Source organism: Sinohyriopsis cumingii, unplaced genomic scaffold (assembly GCF_028554795.1).
Source record: "Sinohyriopsis cumingii isolate HCF-2022 unplaced genomic scaffold, ASM2855479v2 utg000938l, whole genome shotgun sequence".
Lineage (NCBI taxonomy): Eukaryota > Metazoa > Mollusca > Bivalvia > Unionida > Unionidae > Sinohyriopsis > Sinohyriopsis cumingii.
Genome location: NW_028315944.1, coordinates 1,523,844 through 1,538,886, shown reverse-complemented (window position 1 = coordinate 1,538,886; position 15,043 = coordinate 1,523,844). Strand labels below are relative to the sequence as shown.

General features: G+C 35.8%; 1 protein-coding gene across 2 annotated transcripts in view; it reads left to right on the top strand.

Annotated features, from left to right (window-relative positions):
- Positions 1–15,043, top strand: part of LOC149772993 (serine/threonine-protein kinase Nek9-like) — a 183,278-nt gene that overhangs the window by 107,351 nt on the left and 60,884 nt on the right. For both annotated transcript variants that reach the window (XM_089946952.1, XM_089946951.1), the window contains 2 exons: positions 7,403–7,620; positions 13,259–13,516. In XM_089946952.1, coding sequence (XP_089803078.1) covers positions 7,403–7,620; positions 13,259–13,516 — 476 coding nt within the window. The remainder of the gene's footprint in view (positions 1–7,402; positions 7,621–13,258; positions 13,517–15,043) is intronic.

Sequence of the window (15,043 nt, the reverse complement as noted above, 5' to 3'; positions counted from 1 at the left end):
AGATTACATCGAGTAGAGAGCATATACAATGATTTTTGTAAGATTACATTGAGTAGAGAACATATAGAGGGATTTTTGTTGTTGTTGTTGTTGTTGTTGTTTTGGGGCTTAACGATATTTTTCAGCACACGATAGGCTATACATGGCGGCCAGTATTAATGGTGGAGGAAGAACCCGGGAAAACCCCGGAAAGAACCACCAACCCACGAGAAGCTACTGGCAAGCTTTCTCACATACCCACATTGGCTGAATCCTAGACTCGAACCGCCGCAGACAGAGGTGAGATGGCAGTGATCCGTAACGGAGAGCGCTTTAGACCACTCGGCCACTCGGGGCCCCTAGGGATTTTTGTAAGATTGCATTGAGTAGAGAACATATACATGGATTTTTGTAAAATTATATTGAGTATGGAACATATACTGGGATTTTTGTAAGATTGCATTGAGTAGAAAGCATATACAGGGATTTTTGTAAAATTACATTGAGTAGAGAACATATACTGGGATTTTTGTAAGACTGCATTGAGTAGAGAGCATATACAGGGATTTTTGTAAAATTACATTGAGTAGAGAATATATACTGGGATTTTTGTAAGATTACATCGAGTAGAGAGCATATACAAGGATTTTTGTAAGATTACATTGAGTAGAGAACATATGCTGGGATTTTTGTAAGATTGCATTGAGTAGAGAGCATATACAGTGATTTTTGTAAGATTACATCAAGTAGAGAGCATATACCAGGCGTTTTGTAAGATTACATTGAGTAGAGAGCATATACAGGGATTTTTGTAAAATTACATTGAGTAGAGAACATATACATGGATTTTTGTAAGATTGCATTGAGTAGAGAGCATATACAGGGATTTTTGTAAAATTACATTGAGTAGAGAACATATACTGGGATTTTTGTAAGATTGCATCAAGTAGAGAGCATATACAGGGATTTTTGTAAAATTACATTGAGTAGGGAACATATACTGGGATTTTTGCAAGATTGCATTGAGTAGAGAGCATATACAGGGATTTTTGTAAAATTACATTGAGTAGAAAACATATACTGGGATTTTTGTAAGATTACATTGAGTAGAGAACATATAGAGGATTTTTGTAAGATTGCATTGAGTAGAGAACATATACATGGATTTTTGTAAAATTACATTGAGTAGGGAAGATATACTGGGATTTCTGTAAGATTGCATTGAGTAGAGAGCATATACAGGGATTTTTGTAAAATTACATTGAGTAGAGAACATATAATGGGATTTTTGTTAGATTGCATTGAGTAGAGAGCATATACAGGGATTTTTGTAAGATTACATCAAGTAGAGAGCATATACCAGGAGTTTTGTAAGATTGCATCAAGTAGAGAGCATATACAGGGAATTTTGTAAGATTAGATAGAGTAGAGAGCATATACATGGATTGTTGTAAGATTACATTGGGTAGAGAGCATATACATGGATTGTTGTAAGATTACATTGGGTAGAGAGCATATACATGGATTGTTGTAAGATTACATTGGGTAGAGTGTTTGAAATATTCTTGTTTTGTCTTTTTGCTTATTATTTTTGCAAATGTTTGCAAATTTTTTCATTATGTTGCAGGATAACAGCCAGAAAATATTTTGTGCACACTTGGTATAGTCATTTTATCTTGATTGCGTTAACCCATGTCTGATCAAGTTGCTACTGAAGAAGGTGTGCTCCGACACTTACTGTTCTGTCATTTTTATTGATGTTTATCAGATAATTTTTATGGTAATTTTAACATGCTGAGTAAATATAAAATTATTGTTCTTGTATTTTGAAGTTATTAATCATTCCAAATGAAATCTTTCTAATGCTTTGTGTGTAAGCTATATTGCTTCATTCTCTGTTTGTAGCTTTAACCTTTTCTTGGTAAAATTGTCTGATTCCAAGTTGGCAGATGATAATCTGCTTCGCTATTTTGCAGCATTTGGAATGTAGCCATGCTTCATTATTTCATTATATCCGTGAGTGTTGATTTTGATTGAGTTATTATATATGGTTTATTCAGATCATTGAAGTTTCAAAAATATTTATCGACTGACTGATTTTTTTATTTACGAGATGCATAATCAAACTGAATTCAAGCTACTTTGAATGCTGTAATATTTTTAGCATTAATATTGCAGTCAAGTCTTTCAACATCGTGATTGAAATGTTGTAAATTTTAGCATGAATGTTATATTTGATATTATATTATAGGGCTGACTGGACTTGCATACATTTGAGGTTGTGCTTTAATCCTATAGTCCATAGTCATTAGATTTCTTGCTGAGATGTTAGGTTATAGGGCTAATTGGATTCATAACCTGGACTACAGCACCAGTTGTCTTTAAATCATACTGTCCATCATCTTTAGATTTCTTGCTGAGAAATAGGTTTGAGGGCTAATTGGACCCAATCTATAATAGTTGAGGTTGTGTTTTAATTATACAGTCCATTCTGTTTAAATTTCTTGCTGATATATTAGGTTATATAGCTAATTGGATTCATAACCCAGTCTATAATAGATGAGGTTGTGCTTCAATCATATAGTCTGTTCTTTTTTTTATTCCTTGCTGAGATAAAACCAGCTTTAATGTTGGTCAGTTTATTGTCTGACCACTATAATTTGAAGTTTGCAAACAGTTAACATTATTGTTAACAGGTGATACCACTACCTTGTCTGAAGTACCATGAGTATTATATATGAATGATCATTATTACATAGAGATTTTTACCAAAATATTTCTAATGCTGTCTGCTTTGTCCTAAATGATTTTGGTGCCATACTGACATATAATATGTGTACCACAGCAGCTAATTTTTAAAGTTTTGTGACTGAAGAATATCAAAGCTGATTTCAACACTTGACACTTAAAGGGAAGAAATTGTCTTATCTTGAATTTCTGGAAGTTCATTTTGCCTTTTAGATCATCAGCCCTTTTGAGGAACCTTATTGGCAAATGGTAGAGGTAATTTGAGTTGGTTTTTTATATAAATTTATTCCAACCAGCTAATCCATAAATATTTTAGTATTAAAGTAGAAATTCAAATATTTTGCTAGGAATAATTAGTATAGAAAATTGTACAACTAAGTGCTTCAGTGTTGTTTTTTTTATTGCATCCCTTGGTTTCACTTCTTGTCTGTATTTGCTGTTAGAGTTCACACTTGGTCAGTTGCCATTATGAAGCCTATTTGAACCTCACATTTTTATGTTTTTTCTTGTATTTATTACTGCTGTGAGAATCTATGGTTATTTGTCATAAACTAAATGGATTTTGTAATCAATGTTTTAATTGAAAAGGAAATGACCAAAAATTTAGACTATTGACCCAAATTCAGTTTGATTACATGTGTACTCAAATGTGATGTAAAACACTGGCAGAATTTAGAACTTCACTTTATATAATTTGATTTTTCCAAAGTTTATACACAACAATATTACATGCTGTTTTTAATCAGTATAATCAACAATCAATCTGTTTACTGTAATCAGGATAACTTGTAAGTTTTCCATCCGTACTTGCAGACATCAATAATGTGGGTTACATGTAAAAAGTTGTTTTTTTGCCCAGATTATATCATGAAAAAGCTGTACAAATATAATTTCATGGGTTGTTTTGTGTGTGTGTGTGTGTGTGTGTGCAAGGGAAGCTGAATTATAGGTTTTCTGTTTTATAAACTAACATTCCAAGGTAACCTAATTAGCCATGCAGTAACATAGGTAACCTAATTATTTAGCCCTACAGCTATTGCATATTTTATCTAATGTCATGCCAGTTGATTTTCTGGGATCTGAAAGGGAATAATTGGATGTTGATTGTTGAACAGTTTTACCTTGACAAAATTCAAGGCGCAACACTTTTAATCAAAACTTAACATTTCAAATTAAAAGGATGATTTTTGTATCTGATTTTTTGCAGGCTTGTTACCATGGAATTATCATCAATACTAACAGTTATTGTATATCTCTAACTGTGAACTGCATTGACCCAGATTTCTTGTATTATAATGTATTTCAGTATTCATACAGATCAAGAAAAAGTCAGGGAATTTTCACATGTCAGGAAAGTCAAATAATTTCCTGATAAGTCAGGGAAAATTGAATGTTTCAGTCAAAAGTCTGAAAAAATCCAGAACTTTTGTACAATAAGTCCGGGAAAATTTGATATGGATAGGCAAATGGGGAAATGTGTTGTGTGATGTCCATTGACTAGGTATGAATAGGCAAATGGGGAAATGTGTTGTGTGATGTCCATTAACTAGGTATGAATAGGCAAATGGGGAAATGTGTTGTGTGATGTCCGTTGACTAGGCTTGGATAGGCAAATGGGGAAATGTGTTGTGTGATGTCCATTGACTAGGCTTGAATAGGCAAATGGGGAAATGTGTTGTGTGATATCCATTGACTAGGTTTGGATAGGCAATGGGGAAATGTGTTGTGTAATGTCCATTGACTAGGTTTGGATAGGCAAATGGGGAAATGTGTTGTGTGATGTCCATTGACTAGGCTTGGATAGACAAATGGGGAAATGTGTTGTGTGATGTCCATTGACTAGGTATAGATAGGCAAATGTGGAAATGTGTTTTGTGATGTCCACTGACTAGGTATGAATAGGCAAATGGGGAAATGTGTTGTGTGATGTCCGTTGACTAGGTTTAGATAGGAAATCAGGAAACATGTTGTGTGATGTCCATTGACTAGGTATGTAATGGCAAATTGGGAAATCTGTTGTGGTTGTGTGATGTCCATTGACTAGGGCTGTTTTCTTAGCCTCAATTTCAAATTTTTACAGTTGGGGGTGGGCTTAACACAGGATATTGCATTTGTAACATAAATGTTTGCTCAAATTGAATAAAGTGGGAGATAGTGTATTGTTCTTACAGACAGGTTTGCCATTACATAGTTTCATTCTTAGACCCAGCTCAACCATCACATAATGTGTCTTGCTTAGACCCAGATCTGCCATCATATAGTGTGTCATCCATAGACCTAGGTCTGCCATCATATAGTGTGTCATCCATAGACCAAGACTTGCCATTACATAGTGTGTCATCCATAGACCTAGGTCTGCCATTACATAGTGTGTCATCCATAGACCAAGACTTGCTATCACATAGTGTGTCATCCATAGACCTAGGTCTGCCATTACATAGTGTGTCATCCATAGACCTAGGTCTGCCATTACATAGTGTGTCATCCATAGACCTAGGTCTGCCATTACATAGTGTGTCATCCATAGACCTAGGTCTGCCATTACATAGTGTGTCATCCATAGACCCAGATCTACCATCACATAGCGTGTCATCCATAGACCTAGGTCTGCCATTACATAGTGTGTCATCCATAGACCTAGGTCTGCCATTACATAGTGTGTCATCCATAGACCAAGACTTGCCATTACATAGTGTGTCATCCATAGACCTAGGTCTGCCATTACATAGTGTGTCATCCATAGACCAAGACTTGCCATTACATAGTGTGTCATCCATAGACCTAGGTCTGCCATTACATAGTGTGTCATCCATAGACCAAGACTTGCTATCACATAGTGTGTCATCCACAGACCTAGGTCTGCCATTACATAGTGTGTCATCCATAGACCTAGGTCTGCCATTACATAGTGTGTCATCCATAGACCTAGGTCTGCCATTACATAGTGTGTCATCCATAGACCCAGATCTACCATCACATAGCGTGTCATCCATAGACCTAGGTCTGCCATTACATAGTGTGTCATCCATAGACCTAGGTCTGCCATTACATAGTGTGTCATCCATAGACCTAGGTCTGCCATTACATAGTGTGTCATCCATAGACCTAGGTCTGCCATTACATAGTGTGTCATCCATAGACCTAGGTCTGCCATTACATAGCGTGTCATCCATAGACCTAGGTCTGCCATTACATAGTGTGTCATCCATAGACCTAGGTCTGCCATTACATAGTGTGTCATCCATAGACCTAGGTCTGCCATCACATAGTGTGTCATCCATAGACCTAGGTCTGCCATCACATAGTGTGTCATCCATAGACCCAGATCTGCCATCACATGATGTGTCATATTTAGACCCAGATCTGCCATCACATAATGTGTCATTCTTAGACCCAGATCTGCCATGATAATGTGTCAAAAATGGACCCAGATCTGTCACCACATAATTAACCATCACATAGAACCAGATATGTCATCACATAATATATAATGATGTAGAATCAGATCTGCCATTGCATTACATGCCATCAGTGAGACCCAGATCTGGCATTATATAATGTGCCATCACATTGACTCAAATCTGTCATCGAGTAGACCCAGATCTGCCATTATATAATGTACTGTGTGTGACAGATCTGCAATCATGTATACCATGATCTACCATCACATAATGTCCCACTAAGTAAAACCAGCTCTGTCATATACTGTATTGTGCTATGACAGATCCAGATCTGCCATCACATGATATTCAATCACATAGGCTTGGATTAGCTATGACAAAATGAGTCCTGAGTTGTCCCAGATATGCCATCACATAATGTGCAGTCACATTGACTCTGATGTGCCATCACACAATAAACCATCCTTTGACCCAAATCTGCCATCAAATAATGTGCAATCACATTGTCTCAGATCTGCTATCACACAATAAACCATTCTTTGATGCAGATTTGACATCACATAATGTGCAATCACATTGACTCTGATCTGCCATCACACAGTGAAATATCCTTTGACCTAGATTTGCCATCATATAATGTGCAATCACATTGACCCAGATCTGCCATCGCACAACGAACCATCCTTTGATGCAGATTTGACATCACATAGTAAGCCATCCTTTGACCCAGATCTGCCATCACATAATCTGCAATCACATTAACCCAGATCTGCCATCTCATAATAAACCATCCTTTGACCTAGATTTGACATCACACAACAAGCCATCCTTTGACCCAGATCTGCCATCACATAATGTGCAATCACATTGACCCTTGTCTGCCATCACACAATAAACCATCCTGTGATGAGATAAATCACTACACAATAAGTCATCTCTTGACCTTGATCTGCCATCACATAATGTGACATTGCATTGACCCACATCTGCCATCATATAATGCAATCCAATTGACCAAGATCTGACATTACCACATTGAGCCATATTTTTGACCCCGATCAGATATAACATTACATGCCACCAGGTCAGGGGCTTTGCTGCTGCGTAAAGTTATAAAGTGAATGAAGAGCACAGATTCTGATTTTGAGGCATAATATTATGACAGCAGATCAGGAATGTTTGATTTTCACTGCCGAATGCACATTATATCTGATATAATAGGGCAAAAGACAATTTCAAGCACTCTATTAATAAACAACTGTCTTCTTTTGTAGTCAATCTAAGCAGTGTTAATGAAAGCCCACCACTCACACAAGAAGATAGTGCCTTCAATGATGATATCATGGGAATAGCAACTCCTGATTCATGTCCTGATGCACAGATGACTCTAGATTCCGGGAAACCATTATCTCCAGATATTTCTGGTCTTAATGAACAAGCTGGCAGGACCACTGAACAGGCAGCGAATTCTCTTCCACCATGGCTTCAAATGGTAATCCAGCATGTACCCTGTTTATTTTAAATCAGTAAATGCATTTGTTTTTCGATATGTGCTTATTTACAGTACATTTATCAGATATTGTAGATCTTAAGAAATAAATGTATTGAAGCACTAATAACCTTATTATTCGCTCTCTAAGAATGTTCCTAGATAAAAATCTATTAATTATGTAATGGTTGTCCGATTGGAATTTCATATCTTATGTTTAAGCAGATACAGATATGTTCATAATGCATGGATGACCAAGTGTTTTTCATGTACAATTGACGAGTGTACTGTGCCTTGAAGTGGAGAGTATTGTGTTAACTTTCATATGTAAATTATGGGTTAGAACTAGAAATTAAACTTTACAAAAAGGAAATACAAAAAAATTAAATAAACAATAATACATACATGTTTTATTCTGAGTTGGCAAAAAGAATAACTTAGATATGGGATAGGAATATGTCAAGGCTGTTAAAATGTGACATAATCATTAGCCATTTCAAGTGAGTTCTTTGCCCTTACTAAGAATAAAACATGAATGTAGTTTTGTATTTATTATATATCCCATCTTTTGTGCTTTGTTGATATTTTTTAGCATTATAGCATGTATTAAATTAAAAATGAATTGGTATTAATAAATCACAGTATCTAAAACATTGATGTGCAGGTGTCTGAGAAGCTTCAAAAGTAGTTCCACTCTGTGTGTGTGATATGGACACCTGTACTAAATGCAGATCAATCATGTAAGAACTCCAAAGTAGTTCCAGTCTGTGTTTGTGATATGGACAACTGTACTAAATGCCAAATCAATCATGTTGTTGTTGTTGTTGTAGGGTTTAACACCATTTTTCAGCACATGATAGGCTATACATGGCGGCCAGTATTAATGGTGGAGGAAGAACCCAGGAAAACCCCAGAAAGAACCACTGACCCACGAGAAGCTACTTGCAAGCTTTCTCACATACCCACATTGGCTGAATCCGAGACTAGAACCCACGCAGACAGAGGTGAGATGGCAGTGATCCATAACGGAGAGCGCTTTAGACCATTCGGCCACTCGGGGCCCCGATCAATCATGTAAGAACTCAAAAGTAGTTCCAGTCTGTGTGTGTGATATGGACACCTGTACTAAATGCCAGATCAATCATGTAAGAACTCCAAAGTAGTTCCAGTCTGTGTGTGTGATATGGACACTTGTACTAAATGCCAGATCAATAATGTAAGAACTCAAAAGTAGTTCCAGTCTGTGTGTGTGATATGGACACCTGTACTAAATGCCAGATCAATCATGTAAGAACTCAAAAGTAGTTCCATTCTGTGTGTGTGATATGGACAATTTTCCTAATTGCCAGATCAGTCATGTAAGATTACATGAGTATCTAATAAATATATACATATTTTTCCTTACATGCTATATTCAATTCCCAGATTTGTGCCCATTTTTTAATATACTGTTGTTTGCATTGTCCAGATTTTGCAGTATTTAACAAAGGAACGTTAGTAACTGTTATCTTGATGCAAACAAAAAGGAGTTGAAATGTGTGATTTTTTAAAAATGTACATACCCATGTAATCTTGCACATTCATTATTAATTAAATAATTATGTTTTATGTACTTTTCCTTATTGTGCCCTCCTTTCTCATTTCTAATCTAAATATCTTCTTTAGTAACTCAGTGCAGACTGTTTATGAATTTGTTGTTGTAGTGAGTTTTCATGTATGTTCATAATGATTATGACTCCAGGTCTTAAAATGTGTAACAGATGAAACCAACAAGATAAACAAATTTTTTTTTGTTTTTCTACAATGCAAAGTGAAAATTCAAGAGACACTTACAGTAGTGTGAATTAAATCCCAAATAATTCTAAATGTCTACAGGGTTCCCATGCCACTGGGAAATCGGGGAAAAAGTTGGGAGAAATGAAAAAAATAATTCCTGACCTTGAAAAGTCATGGAATTTCGCAAATAATGATGAAAGTCGAGAAAAAAACTAGAATTCTCCGCCACCACTTGACACTCGAAACAATCACATAATTGAGTTGTAACTAAACTGATCGTGAGTTAAATTTATCAAGTTCTAACCACAATATTAGGATGGATTATTTGGTTGCTTGCAATAAACATATATGCTGAGTCAATCCAAATGATCAGTGGATTAGATTCGTCTAGTAGACTTTTATTTTCAAAGTCAGCTTGATATCCGTATCTTTCCTTACGTAAAAGGTATGAAACAAGTCTAGCATCACAAGAGGCAAACATTGTGGTGGCAAAGTGTAGCCACTTACCAGATGGCCTAGCAAACTTTAAACATTGCTAGATCGAATGAGACATGCATGAAATTGATATGAAAATGACTTATTTTCTGAGAAATTGTGAGTAGTAAAATCATTATGTCTTTAATCTGCTGAAAGACAAGATAAAACTATGTCGTTGATGAAATGTGACCTGGTACTTGCGATTTGCATTGCTAGTCGCATGAGTACTTTGCACATATCTAACAACCCACCTTTTCAAATGTTGTAGAGAAACCAATATAAAAAATATTAAATGAAAGTCGTATACTGGTTGTAGTAAAAATACAAAAATGAAAGAAAACAAAATTATCCATATTTATATATTCTGAGAACAACTTTTGGAGTATTGTTGTATCACGTGACCAGCACTTTGACATGTGATCTCTGCTTGATAAATCAGACTGTCCAGATTGCTGATTTTTACAAAATGTATCTGACTTTCATTTAATATAATTGAATTTCTGTACAACAACATTATAAAGGAGTTTTATGTTGATATCACGTGAATATTGGGCTTCCGATGTCCTTGTTTGAGATTTCTGAAGTCATGTGACTAGTAATGCAAATAGTGAGTACTGGGTCAGGTTTCATCTACGCCATAGTTTTGTCTTGCTTGACTGTGAAATAATGACATAACGATTATAATACTTGCCGTTTCTGAGAAAATAATGGTGAAAATAAAGGTTATTTCACCAGATTGGATTCACGCGATGGTCGTCCAAAAGTTATGCATTGGTATGTAACTGACTTTTGAATGTATATGTGTAGTTTTTCAGTCTTCTTGCGATTCTAAAGCGATAAAAGAAGCGTGAGAAAAGTATAATCGAGCGGAGGGTTATGGTCACACTTGCACTCCTTGTGTTCATTTATATTACTGATAAGGTGATTTCTTGTTGTCAAAGATTTCACCATACTGTACTTTATTGATAAAACATCAGACTCCTGTGCCTGAACCTGTAACCCAGAAAATCCTATTTACTATATATCTGTTGGAATCATACAAACAACTACATTTTATAAAAGATGGAAATGTATACCTTAAAACAAATTATGTATCTTAATCAAAGTTTCCAATTTTGCAAAAAGTTGTCCCACACATACAAAATCGTTTGCTGCCCAACATTTCAGCTTGCCACAAGAATGGGATTTGCACAGAATTTCCCAGCGTATAGCATGTTTCTAAATTCTTTAGTATTTTTTCCCCATAACAAGACGTTGTAAACACATTACACCCTATTCATTGTTGTTTCTCTTCCACGTTATAGCTCATTTTTTAAATAGACTATTGAATTTTACTCATTTATTTACAAGATCGGTTTAGTTGGCTTAATACTGCTTGCCATTTATTGTCATTGTTATGTTGAATTTTGTAAAACTAGCTATAAACCTGATCAAATTACTTGACTGAACTGCTGACAGAAACAGTCCAAAGTAATGTATTTCATTTCTATAGCCCGATGGATAAACATTACATTTTTTCAAAGCTGTGCACAGAATTGGCCAACATATCACAAGTCATGAAAACATGGTGTTGGTATCCCGTGTGTCCAAAATTAGTATTATTTTGAACAGAATATTGTGGTGACAATTGCCTCTTTTCATATGGTAAGCATTACAGTATTGTATTTTTGTTCATTGGTTGAATTTGGTATGCGTTTTACTTCAGTATTGGAGACGGAAACTTTAGGTATGCACAAATGCCCGCTGGCATTGTATATATTAAAAACTATACAAGCTTCTGTATTAATACATGTTTGGGGACTGGTTTAATGAATTACAAGAAGACAAGTTGATTTTACAGAAAATTCAGTACTTGTTTATACAACAGTATATAATTTTGAAGGTCTTTTGTACAAATTTAAATCAACCCTTTTGAAAATGTTTTTCAAATGATGGATTTTTAACCAGATCGTCTTAAGGAGATTAGGTTGTTTGAACACCTTTTGGGGGATTTTATTGGCACAGATAAATTCAGGGTTAAACTCTTTTCATTACAAGGCAAGATTTGAATTATTTGCGTTTATTGTTTTCTTCATACTATAGTAGGAAATGTTTACTTTCTATGAAATGCATATAGATATTGCAATAGAATTCTTTAGAATTAAAGGTTTGAAAGGAAACAAAATATAATTTATGTTCATTATGTTGTTCTCACTTATCAACATAATGCAGCAAAATAAAGTTAAAATTTTTATTCTGTACATTGAAATGACTTTACATGCCAATTTATGGGAATATAATCAAACTTGTTTCATGTGTTACTTTTTGTAGTTTTTACATGATCATCTTTTCTGACTCCGATGTTTTTGGAGAGTCTTGAAAGAGAAACATCTTTAGATTTAGAAAATGCATGTTTTATAATCTAAAATGTTCTTGGGTTCCATTCGGTAATGGTCATATGTGAACCTTGAAAAAAGTAATTTCAACCTGGAAAAATCCTGGAAATGACCTGGAAATTTATCTTTAGAGAAGGGTGGGAACCATGGTCCTATAACAAGTAAAAAGCATGTAGAATGTTCTAAATGAATTCCAGTAGTCTTGAATGTCCTGATATAACAGTGATGCAGTCCAGAATGCCTTTGAATGAGTTCACCAAACAATCCAAAGTAATTTATTAAGCCTAAAGTCAGTGAGCACTTTATTAATTGCAGTGAATATTTTAAATAAATAATTCCTCCCAAATTATATCTGACTGACTGGTCTAAAACATGAATGTGTGTGTGTGTGTGTGATTTGGAGTTTTAACATAGCTTTAACAATTTTTCAGTCATATAGCTACGATATCTGCAGTGTGACAATTTATAGTGATGTCTAGCACAGGGACATCATGCCATAGACATGTAACATGATGTCCCACCCAGTCACATTATCCTGACACCAGGCTGACCAGTCTTAACACTAACCTCTTAATGCTGAGTGCCAAGCAAGGCAGCTGTTAAAACAGTAATGAATGTTTTGTTTAACAATGCTGAGCGCCAAGTGAGGCAGCTGTTAAAACAGGAATGAAATATTTGTTTAACAAATCCCTGTTTACACACATTTTCACTTGACCTGTAACACATTAGAACGCAAATATTTCCTATGCAAAAGTCTAGACTAACTGTAAACAAGACTGGCCTTTAAACTCTTTCTATGTAAATGATCTGTTTACAACATACAATCATGGACAAAAGTTAAGCATATAATATAAATCATGTAACAATAATGCATATTTAAATTGAAACCACAAAAGAATAAAGTGCATGCTTTTATACCAATTCCACATTCACGTAATTGTGATGAGATTTGCTTATGACACGGTCCTTATTCTTTTTCCCACTTACATTGTCATTTATTTTACCACTGGCAGGAGCTTGAGGAGGCTGAATACATCCCACTACCAGAAAACTACCATCAGCAAGGAGGACAAAGTCAGGGCTATGCATATGTTAACCAGGAGGAAGAACATGGAGGACAAAGTCAGGGCTATGCATATGTTAACCGGAAGGAAGAACATGCTGCTAATTTTTCCAGCGTAGACATCCAAAGCTCATCTAAAAGTAACATAAACAGCCATCACTCAGCAAATGTCAGTAACTTTGGACAGGCCCAAGAGAACAATTTTCAGGTTGGCATTTTGTAGCACAATTATTAAACTTTGTTTTCGCAATTGCACACGTTCTGCCAAATAATATTATATGCTGTCAGTCACTCAGATGTACGTGTAATATGATGTAAAGGAATCTAGTGATCCTGGAAAACCTGCAAATCATGGATGGGTGATCATGTACCTTTTCACATGGTGGACAGTAGACTGAACACAGGACCACACAGGTACCAAGCAAGCATGTTAATACTGCACAATCCAGGCCCCACAGTATGAAACTATTTCACCACAATACACTTAGCACAATACACTTAGCACAATACACTTAATGAATTGTAATAGCATAAAACATAGCTCTTCATCGGACAAAAAAATATAAGCATTATTATTTGCAACCTACTCTAGAGAAAAATACAAGACTTAGTAAACTTGCTACACTTAATATCTAGAATGTTGCAGTTGTTTCATTTTTATCAAAGGGAATCTAACCACACTTGGAGGAGGGTTTGGGGAGGTTAGTGTTGTGATTCATGCTTTTATCTTTGAATTTATCATTGGACTGTTGCTTAAGTAGAAAGTTATGTTTAATCCAATATTGCCTCAGGGTAATGACCCTGCATCTCAGCCCCTGGGTCATAACATATAAACCATTCAGATCCCCCACCCATTGACAATACAGTACACACTTTCTTGCCATGAAAAGGCAAAGTCATTGATGCAACCAGTACTGGCTTCTTAGTCCCTCCCTGTCACGGAATGGTGTAAATGTTGTTAATTAAATACATGTACTCAGGTTTCGTTTCTTTTTCTCTGTACAACGATACCCGAGGGTGATTATAATATGGTCTATGTATTTCGAAATCGTGAGTACGATTCGTCCTGTGCCACACGTGCAAGGTGCCTTTGATAAAGAATAACGAAAATTCTAAAGGTATAAATACGTTACTACATGTAAAGGACCTTGACAATACTAATGGTTTTGTCAGCAAGCGGCCTGCTTAAAGGATTCGCACAACTCCAGCTGTAGGGCTGAGTTTTGATGGTAGGAATATCCGGGGTGTCCGGTGTTGTCAGAGGGTAGAAACGTCCGTGTGTCCGGAGCGTTTAAGGTGCCGGAGCGTCTAATGTCTAGCGTCCGGAATGTCAAGAGTGACTAAGGTGACCCAGCTGTAGAGCCGTCAAAGGACCAGGGGGTCCGGAGGGTCTAATATTTCAAGTGTCCGGAGGGTCTAATATTTCAAGTGATCATAGTATTCCGAGGGTCCGGAGTCTATATTGGTTGTGAAATTGATTCAGAGGAGCTGTGGAGCGGATATGGTGCACGGGTGACGGAGTGCATCTCCACACATGTATTTTTTAGCTGTATGCTAATTTTGGGTTAGTAAGACCCAGTGTATTATTCAGGACTGGAAGGATAGATTGTATATCCGTTCTTGTTTAGTGACATAATTTCGCTACCTGAGTGAATACATTTTTTTTTTTTTATGTGTAAACGCTTACATTGTTTACTATTTGAGTGAACTATATTCATCTTTCCATTATTGAATC